At 29.6% G+C, this 22513-nt stretch overlaps 1 protein-coding gene across 3 annotated transcripts in view; it reads left to right on the top strand.

Moving 5' to 3' along the window:
- The window catches only part of LOC142319444 (UNC93-like protein MFSD11), a 62292-nt gene that overhangs the window by 25859 nt on the left and 13920 nt on the right, over positions 1-22513 (top strand). For all 3 annotated transcript variants that reach the window (XR_012755199.1, XM_075356737.1, XM_075356738.1), the window contains exons 2-7: positions 6593-6724; positions 10778-10947; positions 11685-11861; positions 12804-13075; positions 16427-16552; positions 18277-18451. Coding sequence is in view for 2 of the 3 variants with exons in the window: in XM_075356737.1 (XP_075212852.1) it covers positions 6620-6724; positions 10778-10947; positions 11685-11861; positions 12804-13075; positions 16427-16552; positions 18277-18451 (1025 nt within the window). In the remaining variant the exon portion in view is untranslated. The remainder of the gene's footprint in view (positions 1-6592; positions 6725-10777; positions 10948-11684; positions 11862-12803; positions 13076-16426; positions 16553-18276; positions 18452-22513) is intronic.

Raw genomic sequence — 22513 nt, 5'->3', positions numbered from 1 at the left:
TGAAAGTGTTTCATATGATAACACAGTCACTCAGTTTGAGTATCACACCTATTTACAGTATGCATCGTCGACTTATAACAAAGCGATGAAATCCGGATGTTGATTCACCAACAGGACGTGAACACGTTACCGCATAAACGTTTTTTGATGGTCGAAGGTACATTGACTACTATGAATGGAGATAAAAAGACGGTGGAATCATTATTTACCAACAACACGGTTCCGTTTCTGTTTGAAGAGATACGATATGAAATAAACGGAACGGAATTTTATCGTGTACAAAAGTTGGAAATTACAACTACAATAAAGAATATTCCGTCGTTGCGTAAAAGCGAGGAGAATATTTTGAAAAACTTCGGTTGGAAGTTTAACGTGTCGGATAAATTTACTTTAGATGAAAAAACGGAATGATTTTTCTTCCATATGCCTCTGCGTATGCTTATGGGATTCGCCGAAGACTATCAACACATAATATTTAACGTGAAACAAGAATTGGTCTTGCTTAGATCTTCCAGCGACGTAAACGCGCATGTATATTCGAAAGAGATGCCGGATTCCAAGTTGAAAGTGATTAAAGTGGCGTGGAAAATTCCATATGTTCACGTCACTGATACAATGCAATTGCAATTCTTAAGGTAGTAGAACGAGGTAGACCGTTGGCGATCACTTATCGTGCATGGCAGATTCACGAGTATCGGGCTCTACCGCAAACAAACATACACTCGCAGAAGGTAGAAACGTGTCCTCAAACGGAGAAACCAAGTTATGTGATATTCGATTTACAGACCGATAGAATAGATAAAGCCACAAAGACTTCGACTAATTTCGAATTGTGTGAGTTGGTAAATAAATGTACGACTGTATTTGAATTCACAATACTATCCGTACGATAAGCTCCAGGGTGATATAAATAAGAGATATGAATTGTTTGACAGCTTTCGTTCCGGAAATTACAATAAGTCAGAGGATGAATGTCCTGCTTACAGTTTAACAGATTTACAAAATCATATGCCGTTGATCGTTATCGATTGTTCTGAGCAGAACGAATCGCTTAAATCGGGAACCGTCGATGTACGTATCGGTTTTGAAACTAAAAACAATGTACCGGCCAATACGGCTGTCTACTGTCTCATTATTCACGTACACACCGCTTACGGAAATAGTGAGAAAGATTATGTAATGTGGGAAAAGTTTACAATTATTGATTAAAAAGAAGAAGAAAAATTAAATAAAAGTACACGTACACCATCATGGTAGTGGTGGTGTAGGTGGTCGTGTAAGTGGTGGTTGGTAATTTTGGGCGTGTTTAAAACAGGCTTTTTGATCGGATTACTTGTGTCTGTTTTATTTGGCATTTATTCAGAACCCTCACAATGTCGGACGATAAAAACAGTAAGGTGTAGAATTGTTTTTTCATCAGAAAATGTTCCGCTAATATGGTGCAATTCATCGGCGGCTGAAGCAATTTTTTCATCAAATACCACCGTTAATATAACACCTATGGTAAAAAACTTGTCGTTATCAAACACATTAACAACAACAATAACAACCACTATTAACGGGAGGTCAACTTTAAAAGACAGCGTATTCAGTAGCACAATATCATTACCAATCAGTAACAATATTACAACCACCAATGTAAATAGCACTTTGTCATCATTACCTTCAACAGTAGCTACGTCCTTGAAAACATCTACCGTAAGAAGTACACCATATACGATTATAAATGTTTCTTTACCAAAAGAAACTGTGGATGATTATCTTGACTTTGAAAATCCAGGTGAAGAAGAAGAAAATTCTCAAAAGGATTTAGTAATTACTTTTCTTTTAATTCCATTATCAGGTGTACTCATTGATCTTGTTATGTAAATTCTTCTCATTGATACATTCTAACAATAAATCCAGAACCAGTTTTTGCTCAACTCTAAGTAAATGTGTTAAAACTATTGACAAAAGGTTAAATTCTTCTACTACATTTCTGGTTATAATGGTCCAGAGATTACCTGAACAGTCTGCAACAGTGAAAAAAAGTGAATGACAGTCGCCTAACTGTGGTAATGTACATATTAAGAAGGTGATGTATATATTGTTCTACTTCAATGAGAAGAAGCTCTTTTGTTAAAATGCTTTAATGGTGTGATGAGAGGATTCATGAAATAAACAAAGAGAATTATTTTTCCGATCTATAAAATTTAAAGAAATAATTTATTTTGTGCTACCATTTATTTATTGCAAATAAATTTGTAAGATAATTCTATTGTATATAAATGTGCATTTCTTACAATCATTTAAATAAATTCAAGGTTTTTATTTCTTATTAAATTAAATAAAATTAAAAAAAACAGTATTAACTATAAATTTTTCTTCTGTTACAATGATACATGTTATATATCACGTTTATATTAGATGTTGCGGAGGGGCGGGTGTGTTACAAGACTTATAGCTGGGTGTAGGTGTATGTAGGTAGGTAGGTGTGTGTGTTAGTGTACAGACTGATGTGACGTTAAGATTCACAGCTTATGTAGAACATTTTTCACTCATTACATCAGGGAGCCACTGCAGCCGACCATCACTTAATATCAGGTCTGAATCTGAATCTTGCACCGAAAAGCCGCTATGATCATCTTCACATGAATTTAAATCGTTTTCGTAGCCCTTTTCGAAATGGGTACAAGTTGCTATATTCAGAGCCTTTAGAAGTGCTCGCTTGAGCTTCTGCTTCTAAAACTTCAAGTCCTTCAATACCTTTTCCAGCCGGAACATTTAATTTTCTTTTTTTTCTGTTTTTCATGGGTTCTGCTTCATTCTTTCTTTCAGGTAGGTTTCAAACGATTGCAAATAGTTGTTAGAATCAAGATTTTCAGAATCTTTGTTTTTATGATCATCAGGAATCCTGTTCAGTACTTGCTGCCGATCCAAAGGCACAATCCCTGCTTCTCTGAAGCCATTCTTCATGTTGCTTTCTTCTGCTAAGTTATCAATATACTTTTTTAAGAATTGGGGGAATCTGTCTTTAGGCACAGTGCCACGATCTTTCGTCGCTTTTCAGTCGTTAAGTGTCTCAAGGCACTTAAAGGGTATAAAAAAAGCCACATCTAAAGGTTGAGTACTGTTCAGGTGGAGCAGCACAAACTTGATGTTGTTACACATAAATATGTCAATAATATGTGGCTTGAAAGGTTGTCTCCTATCAAAAAAAAAAAAAAACTATCAGACTCAACACCTTATTAGCATCTTTGCCAGACTTATTGAAGTATGGCAATGCTATCTTCTCAAACCAGTCCTCGAAAATTTCAAGGTGAACCACCCACTCTTTACCTATTATAGGCAGCATCCTTAGATCACTTTCAGTCCAAGAATCGTAAAGATTTCCTACCTTGTATGTAATGAAAGAAGGAAATAGAGTTCCATTGGCACTTGCTGAAAACATAACAGACGTCTTGACTTTGAAAAATCGATTATACGTTCAGGATTATGTGTGCCTCTTTTTACTGTAACTTTTTTCGGCCGGGATCATCAGTAATATTGGTCTCATTATAGTTTACTATCATAGATAGGTCTACGTCCTTAACCGTCAATGTGATTTCATCAAAGTAGCTGTCTATAGTTTCCTCATTGAGAGCCGCTCTACTCCTTCTGGCACAATCTATTAGAAAGAATCCTACTATGCTTCTTTATAAATGATTCAATAAAATCTACACAAGGAATATTTAAATCTTTGTTTAGTTTATCCACATCGATCAAAATACACCTTGACGATTAACCTAATATCCAAAACCGTTAGTGGAAATTCCCAATCTCCAGCCAAACTCATGCATTCCACTAATCTTTTTTGCTTTTCAATATCTAAAACAAAAGGCCTTCCTACCTTTTTTCCCTTTTACTGCTGCAGTAAGAGCACACCTTGAAATCCCAATTTTTCGGCAGGCTTCCGTAACGATAAGCCTGTTTTCTTTCACTTGATCTGTATAATCTTTATACGTTTGTGCTCTAATACACCTTTCGTACTACGACACATTTTCCAGATGAAAAAGAGAAAAAAACTTGTTATATGTTTTAAATTACATTTAATATGATGTCCGTGTGGAGTAACTCAAGTCACTAATGTTTGGTGGCCTAAACAATGAATTGAACAATGTAGAGAAAAAATAAAATGGAAGTATAATCTATGAAGTAAAACAACCGTAAAAGCACTGTTTAAGGTTATGTTTGAGAATGTTTATATTGAATTCAAATTAATAATACAATTTTTGTGATTAAAGTTATTAAATACATAAATATATGATGATATCCCAATTATAAATACAGGTTTATTAACTTACCTTTAAAGCACACACGGTATTAAAATATGTAGTCCTAAACTTCACCAAAATATGGGTCTGATGGCATGAAAAGTAACATTGAAACGCAAACAATTTTGCCAAACTCATTGTTCAAAATTTACCCAGCAAAATGGCTTGAATACTTACCCCAACGATTTAAGTAACCCCGGCTGATGGTATACTGTACCTTGAGTTACGATAAGAATTATAAAAATATTGATTTTTTGTAGCTATGCGTTATAATTTAAAAAAATTGAAATTACTGAATTTTTCGTAAAATTTTACTTTTTATAAATAGTATTCAAAAAGTATTATTCCCAAAGACTACCTTTTATAACCTTTTTTTTTTAACCTACGGGACCACCGTTAGATATTGCTTCAGAGGATGAGATGAAGGATTTGCAGCGTGTGTGAAAATGTCATGCCTGACCGGGATTCGAACCCGGGATCTTCGGATGAAAGGCCGAGACGCTGCCACTCACGCCATGGAGGCCAGAGCCTTTTATAATATTTGTTTTAAAATTGCATACAAATTAGCTATGGACTTGCATTGATGTAAAGGAAAATTCGCCTAAGAATCTGTTAACTAATAAACCGTTACAATACGCTAACTCAAGCGTGGCCAACAGTTTTTGCCTCCGGACCGAATTGGATTGAAAACTTTTTTCACAGGCCGAACGAAATATTAAAATTGAAAAATTTTAAATACAAAAACGATTCATTTAATTAAATAAAATTTTATTATGGAATTTGTTATACTTTTATTTAGATTCATTAAAGAAAAAGTTTGTTCATAAATATAAGTTGAGCTGAAGATTACTAAATATTTCTTGTCAAGTTTTTTTTTTATTTTCCGTATTTTCCATAATGCAATTCCTTATAAAAAAGCTAATATTGAAAAAATTTTTGCGGCCGGTTTCGGCCCACGGACCGTGTGTTGGCCATGCCTGTCCTAACCCCAACCTGTAATTTCGTTGGTTTGAATGACGTTAAGTATATTTTTCATGTACGTGAAAATACTAGCCAAAAATTCAAAGTTATAGCATATTATTTTTCTCTAAATAGTATAATTATATTACCCTAAAAAATCAGAGTTGTTTAGAGACTTCGGATAAATTATTATAATATAAAAATATTCTTCGGAGAGTTGGACGTGAAGAATTTCTTCGCAGCTTCAAAACTTTTTTGTGTTTCACGTGACTTTTCTCCAAAAAAAAAATACCTCGATACAGTTCTGAGAACCATTTTTAAATAATTTTCAGGCTAAATAACATATAACTACACTAATTTTTTTACCATAATTAGTACTCAAAAATATTTTAATACTGCATTATATTATCCACGGTGCAAAACGGGGGGAAAATTTTTCGGCGGTAACTTGAAAGTAGGCATTTCCGCTTTGTATTTATATGGTCTTTTCTTTTATTTTTAGCTTTTGAAGTAATGTCCATTCCTGTGAAGAGAGAGTTCACTTTGTAGTGGTTGTAAAACAATTGAAAACACAAATATCTATGTTGTTATGCATTAAGTATAATAAAAATTTAATGTTAAAATTTTCATTTGAGATTATTGTTACAGAAATTGTGATTTTTAATGTAAGAACTAATTTCAGTGGTTAATCTTGTGACGCTAATTTTTGTTCTGAAAATATTTTAATGTGTTCAGTTTAATCAAAGATTTTACAAAAATTATTTAGGAACCAGTTAATTTTCTTCCCGAGTTTTGTGTTGGTTACTTATTTATGTGCATTCTATATTAACTATGAAAAGATAAGGCAAAATTGATCCAAATTAATAAAATGTTTTACATTATTCATGATAAATGAGCTAATAAACTTGATAATAAACTTCATGTGAACTGTGTTATAAACTTTAAGTCTGATTACAGATTATTCAAAAATATGAATTTTACCTTACATTCTAAAAATATACATATTATGAATCTAATTTACTTTTAAAGTGTGTTTTAATGTAGTTTTTAGTTTCAGTTCCAAATCCAAAATCCAAAATGATAAGTTAAGAAATATATACAAAACTAATTGATTAGTAACTGATTTGATACGCTAATGGTTACTGTTTAATATACACCTTTAAACATATAATTTTTGTACTTGTATTCTCTCAAGTGAGACTGCATGTATGATAACATTCTATTGTATGTGTATAATACATGAGATAATGTATGTGTAATAAACATGTATATATAATAAAAATATACGGTAATTTATGTTAAAAAAATAACTATGAAAGTGTGTATTTTTTATTTTACAGTGCTATTTTGAATCAAATGAAGTAAAAATGATGTGTTTGCGATACTTTAATTATCAATTACAGAATGTTGTATTTCTTGGAATATGTTTCATGGTATTATTTTCTGCAGATTTTACAGTCACTAATATGCAGGTAATTTTTTCTTATTTCAATAAGATCTACTGAAATACCTAATATAAATATTTTTTAATTATTAAAATTTTTTTTTCAAAAATATCACAGTGATTGATCAACCATATCAAATTACTTACTGTAATATATTATCCTGATTTTTTATTTGTAGTGTGTGTAATATCTGAAAGCGAGTTCTTCAAGTAAGCTACGGCTGTTCAGTCTCATGTATTCATCTCCTCTTTATTTATTGTAATCAAATATACTAACTGTATCATCTTCTTCTTTATATAAAATTATATGAACTTATTTACTATTTAACTGGCCTAGTTGTCAGCTGACAATTATTTATAATATTTAAAATGTATTATTATAAGATATTCTAAGATATATATCCAACACGATCATTACATGAACAGTAATATTGTAATAATCATTTCAAACAAAAACATATATTCAGCATTCATACATATTAAAGGATATAATTTAAATATGACTAAATATTGTTTTATGTATTCAAAATGAACCATCAACATTAGTTAGAATTAATTTTCCCAGATGGTTATTGATTCAGCATTTTTTTCTGGTCCTCCAACTGCAGATTTGAAGGTTTATTTGTGTTATTCTTCAAATTACAAATAATATAAACTGCAAGTTATATTCTTCAAACCTTCAATATTTAAAACATGATTAATACAAAAATAAAATTATTTAAATCACAAATATTATACAATTGGACATGGGTTGCAACAACCCATGTGAATTTACTTTAATACTTTAATACTTTCATGATGTGAATCTTCACATCATGAAAGTAATATATTTCATTTCAAAGTAATATATACATTTTTTATTTAATTATTATTGTTTTGATTTATTGAATTTATATTGTTATTGATGTATATTATTAAGGTTTTTGTGTATTATGGATAAGCAATAACTGTCATGACACGAGTGTTTTGTGTCGCTATAACAATGTTTATAAAGATAATAATGCTAGTGGCTGTAATTATAATGATATAAAGGATTTTTAAATATATCCATAAAAAAAAAAGAATTATTAGTATTAGGTTATATGACAAGTTTGATAGTCAACAGGAAGTTAATAAGGGTAGAGAATTCAGTGTGGTAAATTTAACATCGTCTACACCTTCATTTAATGTATTGGAAGAAAATCTTGATGACCTGATGAATAATTTTTGTAAAACTGCTGTTCTATTTACTGAAGAAAAAATTACTTCTAGTGTTGTACTTCAAAAATCTGTTAAATTTGAAACTCAACCTCTAGTTTAAATAATAATTACTGTATGTAAAAATTATACTTCTAGTAAAAGTGACGTTAATAAACATAGAAAAACATCAATTGTTAAAGAATCCTGTTACTTCTAATCTGTCATCTCAACCACATGTTGTTTCTAAAAATTTACAGTCATTAGGTAAACAAAAATAAATATCTTTAGAATGATCTAAAATACAATAAAAACAAACTTAATTGAATCAGAAAAAATACAAAAAATTATAATAGTAATATGCTTAATAATTACATTAAATGTGGTATAGCAAGAGTAATCTTAATATGCTTATTAACTACATCTCTGATTAATTCTAATTATAATCTGTGTAATTGCAATAATACCAATTATTGCATGCGAATACCCATTAATGAAAGTTTATATAATTTTTATTGTTAATTATGAAGACTGAGACCTTTTAAATTTAAGCTTAGATACTGCAAGTGTCTCCAAATTTGACATCATCAACAGATTATTCATAATAAGTAGAATATATGGTGAAGGTATATATTTCAGTTGTAACCGGAAACTGTTAAATTGGTCAGCTTCTTGTACAGATGAAACATTTCATAAAGGCAATAGTCCAGTGTTCTTTCTAGATAAAAATATTATTAATACATTATTTAACATACATGATAAATTAAAAATATTGAAATTCATATAAAATAAAAAATTACACAAATAATAAAGATTTGAACATTGGTTAAACTCTAAAAATAAAATAACTGATGAATATAATTTAAATAATTTAGAATTTAATGAAAAGAATAGTTTCCATAATTTTCAGGTGCTTGTACAGGTATCAGAAGTTAATTTAATTTTGGATTCATTCAATCGAGAATGATTGATGAATAAAAATGTAAAAAACAAATCGTTGAACATTTTATAGTAATCACAGTAACAATGCCAACTGAATCATTTAATAACAATTAAAAATAACTGTGAAACTTTGGTTAATGTTAATCATCATTCATGATGATGATGACAACCTGATGTACGAGGATAGAAATGCTGAACAAATCAATGAAACAATTGATCAATCAATTAGTAAATCATTCGATAAGGGTCACATCAATTAATTTGCAATGATTTGCACCATATTTAATTATGACGTCACTATTATAGTAACAAAGTATGTTCTGATAATTTTTTATTACAATTAAAACTATTTATGCCTAATATTTTGTTCAAGATGTATATGGAACAATCTATTTATTTATTTCTTAAAAGTATATATTTTTTCAAGTATGTTTCACTAAGATTTTGCTGTAAATAAACAGTAACAGTGGTGTAATACAAAGTATATGAAATGAGTTGTTAATTTATTATAGGCTATAATGTTATGACTTTCTTTGACCTGGAGTAGTTATTTACGAAAATTATTTTTTAATAGCACATAAGCATTATTTTGTTGCAACCAGTAGCAAGTGTTCTGTGCGCCAGGTTATAGGAACTGGGTAGAAGAGGCAAGTAGACGTAGCTTGGAGGGAGGACCCACCTTAGATTTTACATATATTATAGATTTATATTTTATGTATTAAGATAAAATAAACGTTAATATATATTTTTTAAATTTAAAAATTATAATTACTGATTAAATGTAATATCATCATATCTAATACATTATAAAAAATTATTACATATTTTGCACTGATTATTTACCTTTTTTTTCTTCTGTAAATATGTGTGTAACCTTGTTTATGGTGTCACATAGTTTATGGTTTGTTAGATTTAAATCCTGTACTTACAATACTGTTTTGTTAGTTTAGTACAAAAATTTCTTTGGTGTGCAGTACAGACATTGCTGCCATCCAACTAAGAAAATGTATATCCTACCCATCACAAAAGGGTTCAGTGGGGTACTGAAGCAAACTTATGGAGTTCCTATCCAGAGAAATAAATGATCTAGGATAAAGTAACGGAAGAGAGAGTAGGGAGGAGATTAATAGCTTATGTAGGTAATGTTCAATAGATCACATCATACTGTTGTATCCACCCCACTTGTTTAAAATAATTTTTTAATTAAATAATTATAAATATTTAAAAAAATTTAAATAATAAACTGTGAATTTAGAAGAGTTATAATAAAACTAAATGTAACAAATATGAATATAGTGATGGTTTTATGAATATTCATTTTGTTTATGTATATTCATTTTAATTACGATCTGTAAATCTATATTTCTGAATAATTTTGAAAGATTATAAATAAGGCTGTGCCAGATTGAAGAAACATACATCATATTTGTGAAGAGATTGTCAGAAGGCATGTACTTATAATATGAAATGTTTTAAAGTTTTTGTCTTTTAAACTTTAAAGGAGATTATCAGAAATAAAAGCCTTACTAATTAGTATCGTGTAAAACTACACTTATTCAAACTTGACTAACTGGAACAAAATGAATGTGTGATTTATTTAAATTAAGTTGAATTGAAAATTTTACTTTTTTTTGTAATGTATGAAAAAAGTAAGTAATGATAAGGAAATGTGTGTCCATTAGTCATTTCAACTTATCACATTCTATTTGTATTTGTAGATGTCTTGCTTCCTTGTAATTCCTATGTTACCTTTCTAAACAAAATGTTTTCAGATTATTTGAAATCTTGTGTTGAATAAATCTGATTTTTATTGTTTCAAATAACAGAAGTTATTATTAAAAAAAAAAGTGTAAGTACATTATATATTTGTATTAATTAGTGGTTAATGAATAATCAGTTAGCAATAATAACATGTAAGCAAATTAGTTGTAATATTATTTTTCTATCAATTCTTTCTTTTCAGAAAACATTGTTGTCGAGCATTTCTGATGAAAAACCAGAATTTACAGTTGAAGGATACACAAGTCTTGGTTTAACTTATACAACATTTGCATTAAGTCTATGGTTTGGGCCATCATTGGTTGCGATTCTCGGACCTCGTTTTGGCATGTCTTTAGCAGCATTTTGTTATACGTATGTTTTGTGTGATTTTGAATTTATGAAAATTTAGATATAAGTAAAGTGGTTTGAAGCTAATATATTTTAGTGGAAATAGTCTTGAGATATGGTACATTTATAAAGTTCAGAATTTTTAAATAATAAATATTTAATAAGTTTAACATTACTAAAGTTTTGACTCATAATATTTCTAATATTTCTTTTTGTGAGATTTGTAGGAAGTATGTTACTGATCACTTTCTTCCGACATAGCTGGTACCATTTATTTCCAGTTACTTCAGCTATGTTGTTAAATAACTGAGAGAATAATATGTAATTTATAGTAGTAGCTTAAACATTAAAATACTCATTTTTTTCAGTAATTAAAATTTTGCGTCAAGATTTCTTTGCAAACTTAATGCAATTTTTTTGTTACTGGTATTGAAATTAGTAATGTTGTTAGTAGCACTCATCTTGAAATGTCTAAGAAACCATTTACTTTATTGTCAAATTTCATCTCTTTTCGGGTTGTTCATTATTAAATATTGCTTATATCAAATTTAGTCAAAAATTAGTGAATTTGTAAATTTCACATTATTCAGATATTGTGTTCATGGCTTTTACATGTTGAGTTTAAAATTTTTGTTTTGTGATAAAAAACTGGAAATGGCAGCATGAATGTTATTTTTCATAACTGAATTATATAGGAAAATACTGAATGGCTGTAGCTAATACAAATTCTTCTAATAGCAAATTTTGTCAATTTATTTCAGACTGTATATTTTGGCATTCACTCTTGAAGAAGCATGGGCAATATATACTGTTGTTTTTATTGGTGGTTTTGCTGGTGGAATACTTTGGACTGCTGAAGGAAATTATATTGTTTGCAATTCTAGTTCTGAAACAATATCTCAAAATGTCAGCATCTTTTGGGCTTTCCTTCAGTCATCGTAAGTATATGCATAAACATTTTGATGTTTGATCTATGTTGACAGTCATATTAACATCGCTAACTGCTGAACTGAAAACGTAGTATATCCATTTTTAAGTTTTAGTGTTTTAATTGGTGTGATTAGCTCCCTTTGAAGGGTCACAGTTAACCCTTTACTAATACTAATTTGCCTACAACTAAATTCCTAAAAAGAAGAGGAGGGCTTTATCAAAATTTTCAGAAAGCATTTGTCCAAAGTTTAAACGAAAACCATAGTAGTTTTCAGCAAGTTTTCATAAAAATTTTTTATGAGGTCCATATAAAGAAGGGACAAAGAAGAAGGATCATGACTTCATTGATGTAATAGACCAACGTTCATCATTTATTCTTACAACAAGCCTATAGATGGTTTGTAGCTGGATTGTAGCAGTATCCCTCATGCAGTCTTTTAAAGATGTAATTTTAACTCTTAAAAGGAGTAAGGTAATGTGGGCATCTATGTAGCGTACTTGCATATATATTTATGTATTTTTAGTGCTGTATTTCCAGAACTGCTGCTTTGGTTTTTGGCTGCTTTGGTGAAATAGAACCATACTTTATTTTAATAAGTCTTGTTAAAAATGTGGTTCTTTAATTTTGCTAATTTGGATTATTGATTCAAATTCACTAATAAATTTAAATATCTGGCAAGTTTTCATCAATTTGTTCAGACATAATCTTGAAAATAATAATAAACATTAAATTAAACAATTATAGATTCAGTAGAAATATCTGTCTATTGGTACCATTTGCTGTATGAGATATGTTGCACCTGGAAATTACATAACTTATTCTGACCCAGACATACTAGAAAAGGTGAGATATAAAATCTTTCTCTATTTATAAAGTAACATTTACTCATATTCTAGTGTATTGTGTTATCTAGTGTATTGTATTATTTATTCTGATCTTGATGTTTCAGGTCATTAATTGGAAACTTATATACATATTATAAATTTGAAGGTAAAACGCGAATTGATGGACCAACAAGAAGAAATGTTTTATATGTATTGGGTGGATTAGCTGGAGTTTCTGTTATTATGTTCTTGTTCTTACGACCAATCAGAAAATTACAGCTTAATTCTGAGTCAGCCATTCAGGCAAAAGATGGCCCTATACAAGCATTCAAAAAAACTTGGTCAATGTTTCTATCAAAGAACATGTTAATACTCAGTATAACGTTTATTTATACAGGTATTCACATATAGAATTATTTATTAGTAGTAATTCATTTTTTAATTTACTCTTACAACAAACAAATTCATGAATTAAAATTATAGTATCCCATGAAGAATCTTATGTCTCTGATTGGCCAAAGGAATTTTATTTACTAACACATTTTCTTCAGGTTTCATACAAAAAGAAAAATATAAATCACAAAAAAAATATTATCTTTTTTAGTTACTTGCAAATGAAACATCCCAGCCCTATAGGGGAAGATATCCGCCTTGTATTGCTTCTGGTCGCCACCCCCCCCCCCTCGCATTCCTTTCCCTGATGGGCTTTAATGGAAATACAAATGAAACAGCAGTCTTTTAAAGTAAAACTCCATTTTTCAATAGATGAGAAATTTTATTTTTTAGTGAAACAATATCAGTTATAAAAAAAATTAGCTGAAATTTTCCAACAATTAAAGAAGTATAGGATAAGGATGACTACTAAACTGAAAACTGAAGTCCATTTGTACCTACACATTATTAGTAGTAATGCCTTCATAAATGACATGTATACATGCCTAAAAAAGCTATTTGGTTTCCCTGGTGTTCACATAAGCACCAACTCTTTCTTCTCTCTCCACGTTTTCACTGGAGGACTTTGAATACCTAAATAATAATTACTGGAAGATCAATAACCCCAAAACAGTTTATTGTCTCTAAAAGATTCTTTAATACTATAACCCAAGCAAAAATTCAGCACTTTATGTTTTTTTTCAATTGAATAGGTCATGTTTTGTGAAGATGATTTTATGCACATTAACATAATTATGTTAATGTGAAAATTTTAATTTGCACATATGTTAATAACATGTTATATATTAATTTATAAGAAAAATAATTATTTTTTTGCATTTCTTATAAATGTGGAAAGCTATTCAACTAATCCTGGTGGCTATGTTCTGAATCATTTGTCATCTTCATAAAAAAAGAACATTTTATGCTACTTAATATATTTGAAAACAAGAATTTTATTTTGAAGAGTATCCATGTTGTTTATGACAAAAAAATGCATACTTTTTTGTGTACATCCAAAATTTCAGCCAAAGTGGTAAAAATGTTACTTAAGCCAGTTAAAGGTACATTTTTTCATGTGAAATCCTACATAATAAATCATAAATATTTTGATTCTGAAATATCAAAATCAATTTATTTTATCTGAAATATCTGTGGGAGCAACATTGTGAATTACAAGATGATGCAAATGGGGAAGGTCGTGGCAAAACCCATTGTTAAAAAAAAAGAAATACAATTTTGAATTATTTTTGTTTTACTAATGCGCGTGCGGGTGTGTGTGTATTCATTAAAAAAAAATTTTTTTGACACCAGTCACTGTAGGACCACATAGAATAGTTAACTTCTGGATGGTTTTTTAGCTGTCCAGTACTCCATTCTTTCACTGTGTTGCTTCCTCCTTTCTTCTGACCACTTTAGTTAGCATATGCTTTCGTCACCTTCAGGTCCCTTTGTATTCTAAGATTTTTTCCTAATTACCCTTCTGTCTTTTAAATCCATCATGTTTATATTTGCTATAGGGTCTCTTTAACTTGCTTGAACCATTTAACGTTCGTCTTATTACCATGACACTTGTCAAAAATTCTCTTCGTAAGCCAGTTTGAATCCATTCTTGTCAGATGTCTATAGACTTCCAATCTTTTCTTACATATTTCAGTAAAGTTTCAGTCTCATTTCCAGTAAAATTCCTCATTCTTCCTTAATTTCCAACCATTGTTAGTTTTTCTGGGCCCTAGGATTTTCCTTATATCTGTCTTTTAGCAAGATCCAGTTATCTACTTACCCTTGCTTTAGAGCTATGCATTCTGCCATATATAAAACTCCTGGTTAGATTATCCTTGTGTAGGCCTGAATTTGCCCATCCTTGAAATCCATTTCTTATTGAAACATCCTTTATTAGGCCATATTTAAGAATCTTATTGATCCTGTCGATGTTTGCTTCCTTGACCATTCCATTTGGTTGGACAACTTCACCCAAGTAATTTGCTTGTCTTTTTAATTCTTTTAAACTCTGTGTGTAACAATTTTGGTACATCTTTAATATTTGTCATTTAGTCTGTTTTTTCTATGAAAATCTGCCATTTTGACCATTCCATGCAGAATATTTATTTGTTGTTCTGCCATTTCTAGATCTTCTGCCAAGAGACAAGAGATCATCTGCAAAGGCTAGACAATCAATGTTTAGATTCTCCCTTGCATATACCAGTTTGACCTGTTTTCAGGCCTTTATCTTTGCAAGCTTTCCTCCATTCTCATATGACCTTTTCCAAGACTAGAAGATAGTCTGTCCTCCTGCCTGACTCCTGTCTTGACTCCAAAAACATGAGATATTTCCCCTTTAAATTTAATCTTGGACTTTGTGTCTGTGAGAGTCTGCTTGATGAGGTTTTATTAGTTTTGGGTCTGTCCCAAATTCTTTAAGAATGTTAAGCAATGTTTTTCAGTCAACTGAATCATAAGCCTTTTTAAAATCTACAATGGAGATCACTATTCTATTGTTCACCAAATTGATGAACGAAGTTGATCAGGATGTTTCCTGATGACTGTTTTCAGGCTAATCTGTTCTACACTAGATCTCCCTTTCCTGAATCCACCTTGATACTCTCCAATTTGTGGATCAATTTTTTCTTCTAATTTGTCAAGATAACCTAGAAAAAGTTTTGTATGCAACTGGCAGAAGAGATATTCCTCGATATAATTGTTGACCTGAAGTGGATGAATTGGAGCTGTTTTTCACTCCTTTGTGAGTTCTTCTTCCCAAATCTAAGTACTGTATGCATTGAGAAGATTTGTATTCTCACTGGCATATTCTCACATTTTCACTATTATAAAGTCTTCATTGCATTCTTTGTTATTTTTGAGGCACTGTATTATGTTTTTAATCTCTTCCAGAGTTGTTGGTACTAACTGGGAAGTGATAACTGGTTCTACTGCTGGGAATCTTTTCTCTGATTTTTCATGATTGAGTAGTTCCCCAAAATATACCATCAGAATTTCACAATTCTCCTTGTTAGTTGCCAACTCTTTCTTTTAAAGCGGAGACTTGGAGAAGTGTTATTTGGTTAACATCTGCTTAAATATTCTATAGTTGTTTCTACTATAGGTACAAAATAAGAATTATTTTGCTTGTATTAAATTCTTTTATTACATTAGAAAATCTAATGTTTGTGAGATACTCAAGAAATATAGATAATTTATTTGAGCTTAGTCTAGTTTCACTGACATAGATTTCCATTATACTCTGACATATCCAAAACTAATTTTAAAAAATATAAATATTGGTAGAAAAAAAATTAAATAAATTTTTTTCTTTCAGGATTACAACATGCATTTATATATGCAGTTTATAGTCCAACTTTAGGATTTACAGGACATTTTGGAAGCAAATCTAAACAATTAGTTGCATTGTCTGGTATGTTTATTTCTGTGGGTGAAATAACTGGTAAGCAAATGAATTGATTTTTTTAATTATAGTTTAGATCTGTGTAGTGGTTTAGCATTGTTATTTAATTTAACGAAAAACCAAAGATAAAAATAAGGAAGTGTTTTTTTAATGTATTCAATGAGATTATTTTGTGCCATAAAATATAAAGCAGTATCAATGCTGAAACTGTTGCTGTTGAATATCATCTTGGAGCATAGTATGGACTATATATATCTATATATATATATATATATATATATATATATACAGCAACATAGTGTGTATATATATACTAGTGCAGAAGCACTTAACATGAGATAGAAAACAAAAATGTTGTTCCAATTAATTATAGTGATTTGTTTTAAGGGTAATATTGATAAATTGGATTCTCTACTACACTATGGTCCCACTATTTAGTGACATCAGAAGGATAAAATTCTGAAATATATAATGGTGATAATTAAGAATCAAATAACAATTATCACAGTCTCCTAAAAAATGTTTCGTACAATGTTAATTAATGCTGGGAATAATTTCTGGAGTTACATATTATTGGGGAGATAATGTTATTGGGTGTTGAAGATTCGACATCCTTCATTAAATATCACTTATTTACAAAATAGTGGATTGTATACTTAATTTTTTAAATAAATACTCCATCTCTTCTTCCTTGGGTAACAAGAATTGAGTCAGCTACCAGTTTGTTAAATTTGCTATGCCATTCCTTTTAGAAGTCAGCAGTACAGATCTTCTTTATTGCAATCAGGGGGGTAGGTGATTCAGCCAGCGGGACTTTTTATTTCTTATCAAGGGATATATTAAAACTGCAACTTGTGTGCTAAGGCATCTCAGGTAACCTATTATTCCAGTTAAAAAAGTGATTTATTTAATTTTCTACTGATATAATTAATCTTAATTATTAGTATTTAAAAATATATTTACATGAATATATGAAAACAATTTTTTTAAAAACAGTTCATTGTGACTGCTTTTCCTTTAACCATTTGTTATGATAATATGGAAGTCTTCCATTTATTATTGGAAATGGAATGTATTGCTTGACATGTTATCTCCCTAATAATCACCTCAATTTTTTGAAGAAGTAGAAGACTGAAACAATCATGATGAAGCAATCTTTATGTCAATATAGCCATTTTTCAATTTGGGATGTTTTTGAGTCTTAATCCTATTTTCATTCATGAGTCACAGATATTAAATTCATGGCCTGATGTAAGAACCAATATTCCTCTCAGAAATTTCATCTCTGAGGGTGATTGTCTTGATTATATAATTATTATTATTCTCTGTGGTATCTTCATATTCAGCTTCTGAAACATTTAAATTACAAATCTAGAAGAATTTACAATCTTCCAATAGCATAATAATTTTTTTTGTGATTCTTCATGGTTCTATTACAATTTCCTTTTTTTTTAATTCAAGATATTTTTTTATCTTTCAAACCACTCATCACTATTGGCAAAAAGGATAATGCTTTCCTTAAAAGCATTAAAATGCCTATTCAAATTATTTTATTTTAAAAAATCTGATTTATGATACCTGGCATTTCCATTGCCAGTAGGAATGTCAGACTTGTCGTTACTTGAAATATTAAATAAATTTATTCTTTTTATGCTGTAACAATGATACAATGGAGATAGTAATTCATACTTATTAACTAAAGAAACTGAAAATTTTTATACTCTAGTGAAATCTTTAATCTTATTAGTTTACTTTTTTTTCAGGAGGTGGATTACAAATAATATTTAATGGATTTCTGAGTAAAATTAAGCATAAGAGGAGTGGAGTAATCGTTTTTGGATTATTGATTGAAGTTATTTCTTATTCATTAATATATATTAATTTGCCAAACAATGCAGTATTTAAAGAAACTACAGATATTTCATTTATAGAACCTAGGTAAATGTAAACCTTTTGACTTATGTACTGTTTGACTATTGTAATGTAGAATAATACTATAAAGCAAAGTAAGTGTAGGTTTACCTTATTTTTTAGGTCCAACCCAGGACATATTTTTCAAATTACTTAAAAGTCTTAAAAGTCTCAATTTACTGAAACATTAATCTTTACTTATTCAGTTGTATTTTTCACTAGACATGACTTTTTCAGAAATGGTTTGTTTGTTTTAATTAAATCATAAAATTCACAAAAAGAAAGTTCTGAATTAATTTTAACATTAAGCAGATTTTTAACAGCAGATATTGAAAGTCTACCCCTTTCTGAAGACCAAATTTTCCCTGTAATTGAAAAAACTCTCTCAACTGGAGCAGATGTTTCAGGCAAAGATATCGCACACTCAACCACTTTAGAAATATTGCAACATGAAATATTAGTCTTTTGAAACATGTTAAAAATTGCATTCCACTTCTCTTCAACAGCATCTGGTACTTTTCAGAACTTGAACCACAACCTACCCTTTGGTTTTAAATTACCTGGTTCAACAATGTACATTCATCAAGTAGGTCATCAATATTTATGGAATCTTATATAATTTCAATAACAATTTGTGCACGCTCTTCTAAATCAGACCAGGCAATCTGTTCATAAATTTATCTACTGACACTTACTATCTTTATCAAAACTGGTTCTCCACAATTCTAAGTATTAGAAACTAGAATTATAAAAATTGTTTATGCTTGAGAAGAATTTTTGTTCTTGAACATCATTATTTTATTTTAGAGTGCATAGCAATTCTTTGGCAGAAGATGGTATAAATTTGTGAGTTTTTCTTTTCTGAAGTTGACAAATTGATTCAAAATATGTCTGAAAAGCTTCTGCTGCTATAATAGAATTAGCGTACAATTTCAGATCTACATTATTAAATAACTGTGTCATACCATATAAAAACTTCAAAAATAGTTCACTTTCTGGATTTTTCAAAAAATCAAATAATAATTTTGGGCACTTGTCACAAGATAAGAAGTATGATTTTAGGCCATCAAAATGGAAAAAATTCTTTCTATTGTTGGTAACAAACTAAGGAACAACCTTGTGCTTCTATGAGATAATATTTTTTGAAATCTGTTTTCACAAATTCACATAACTTTAAGTTTTGTTACTCTTACTGTATATATGTTAAAATATTTATAAATTTTTATAATAGTAACTTCTATGGCTAGGGATAGAAAATCACATGCTATTTGTACTGAATTTTGTACAATGTGAGCTGAACAACCAATTCCTATCATAGGTACATCTAAAACACTCTGAAGTTTTTTGAACACATTTTCATTCCCTTTTCTCTTCACATCATCAAAATTACTGTTAACAGCAGTATAACAAACCAACTTTTCTTCAAATATGTATTTTTCACACACTGCAAAAGATACTGAGTCAAAATTTGAGCAGTTTCACTTGACACTTCATCGAAATTTAAAAGTTTAACTTAAATTCCCTCCTCCAGACAGAAATATCTTACAACAATCGGAACAAGTTTTACTTCACTTCTGTTGGAGCATCGTTACTGATACATAATTAATGCTTTTCGAAGAACGCAACACATTATTATCAAATATAAATGGCAAAAAAACGTTTACAATAATTGCCTCGGTTTCGGTTCTAGCAGATGAAAATTTTGGGTCATTTAACATTTTAACCAGTTTAGATGTGCAGTCTGATGTTTTGAAACTGAGTTTGTGTCTAGCAGTGTGATATGAAAATGTAGCCCCTTTAACAGTACACTCTAGATCACTGTTTTGTTATTCCCATCTTTGGCTTTAAAAATATATCTAATGTTTGTTGAAGCAGTAGCATTAATAGCACTTCTATATTTACCTGCCTTCATGTGGTTAATGTCACCTTTCCTTTCATTTATGTGCAACAGAAAATTCTCCAGTATGTACTGTGCAATAAACATGTCCATTGTTACTGTCATTACACAATTTCAAAAATTTGTATTCCTCTGACTGGTTAACATTAAACACACATTTTTTTCCCATTGTTAAACGATGAGACAAAAAACGAATGGAAATAAAATTATCAAAAATGTGTATATGAGTTACTTCTTCACACACGAAAACAACATAAACATATCATCACTGTTGTGTTGCCAATTGACTAAGGTAAAAGTTGTGCCAAGAACAGTAGCCACGCCTTCGTCAAAATTGACGTCAGCGCTTGCTCCAAGGTCGGTCGAGAAATGCACGGCCGTGAGAGAATGTTTAAAAATGCGATGTGAAATATATAGATCTAAAATTAATAAAAATCCTCTCCAGTCATAAAAATCTCTAACCCTGGAAATTTTTGCATCCCTGGACATTACTCCAAACAGCACTAAAAAACCAGGACTATCCGGGCTAATCCCAGACGTATAGTAAGCCTATGTAAGTGGTCATTGTATTGGTAATCCAATTGAAAATATTTTTCATTTTTTCAATGTTTTGATGTCTCTTTAATCTAGTAAACAAGGGGAATACTAGAAAATGAATCTGTGTGTGAGTATTTATAGCTGTTTAGTGGCGTCTATTTTACATATTGTCTCTAGAACTTCTAAATGTATGATCATGGAATTTGAATTGTGGCCTGCGTATCAGTGTGTGATACTATTAATTTTTTTTTTTAAATGTGACAAGACATTAACATTGTAAGAGGACCTTTAGTCCTCTTACAATGTGGCTTCTTCCAATTAAGAAGAATGAGAGAAAATAATAATGAAAAGAAGAATCTAGAAGGAACTAAAAGGGATTTTTTTCTCTGAGTAACAGGTCTCTTTATCCAATTTGTTATTTGTGTTCAGACAATGGCACCTTGAAAGAACTGTTCAACCAGAAGTATTGCCAGACCTGAATAAGAACTTATAGAAAAACCTAAAGAAGTCTCTTGTTGTTAATACAACATTAGTTTCTGGTGGTCATTATAATGTTTTTAATGAATTTGACTGTGTTTTGGTATTTATTAATCTAACTGTCATTAAATAAAAATTGTCTTTTTATTTGAATTAAAATTTCTTGTGTTATACGTTTATTGTTATTATTATTTATTCTATTTTATACAGTTGTATTTTTAAGAAATTTTTACATCTGTTTGTCTCTCAATATTCTTGTCAAACTGTGAACATGAGACAATATTAAATAAGACTATCAGAATTAGGCTGACTAGTTTCTGTTCTTGTCATATATGTTATATAAATAAATATATGTGCAATCTCTGCACAAATGTATGAATATAACATTTAAAAATTATATATTTTTATGTGTAAAATATAAAAAATTCTTAAATTTTATTTTTTATTTTTATTACATTCACATAAATATACATATTAAAATTACTTACCTATTAACTATTAATAGTAATCGTGTGCCAACTATCTCAAATAGAAAGCGATTATTCAAAATATTTTTATAATACTAACACAGTTGTACTCTCAATCCTGTAAATGCTCACAGTACGCTGCCACCTACATGTATCGTACCCATAAGTACAATTATTTGCTTGCAGACAATTGTATTTAATATTTATAGATTTTATAATAATAAGAAAAAAGGAGAATTTTAGAAGACTATATTCACTTAATAATGTTGAAAATAACTTAACATTTACTAAAATTGAAATAATGTGTAAGATGTTAATGCATAACAATGTGATCTGTAAAAGTAAATTTTTAACTTATTTAAGAACAAAGGTGACAACTTTTCTTAAAGCTAGTTCTTGAAAAAAAACAGTTACTAATTATCAACACATGATTATTGGTTTACACAAAATCCATACTTAAAAGAATCAAACTATTGGAGTAAATTAAATTCATTCATTATTTATTCAAATATTTTGATTTATCTTCATATTTATATGTATATGTAAAAAAAAAAAATAATAATGAACAAAAAGACAATTAATGGATTTCCAAGTAAAATTAAAGGTGTCTGGTATCTTGTAAAAAATTGGCAGAGAAATCTAATTATGAACATTAAATTACTTTCAGGAACGAAATATTTTAACAAAGTGTGTACATGTCCTCTACTATTA

This window comes from Lycorma delicatula, chromosome 2 (genome assembly GCF_047948215.1).
Source record: "Lycorma delicatula isolate Av1 chromosome 2, ASM4794821v1, whole genome shotgun sequence".
Lineage (NCBI taxonomy): Eukaryota > Metazoa > Arthropoda > Insecta > Hemiptera > Fulgoridae > Lycorma > Lycorma delicatula.
Note: the sequence above shows the minus strand (reverse complement) of the source record. Positions and strands in the feature narration are given on the sequence as shown.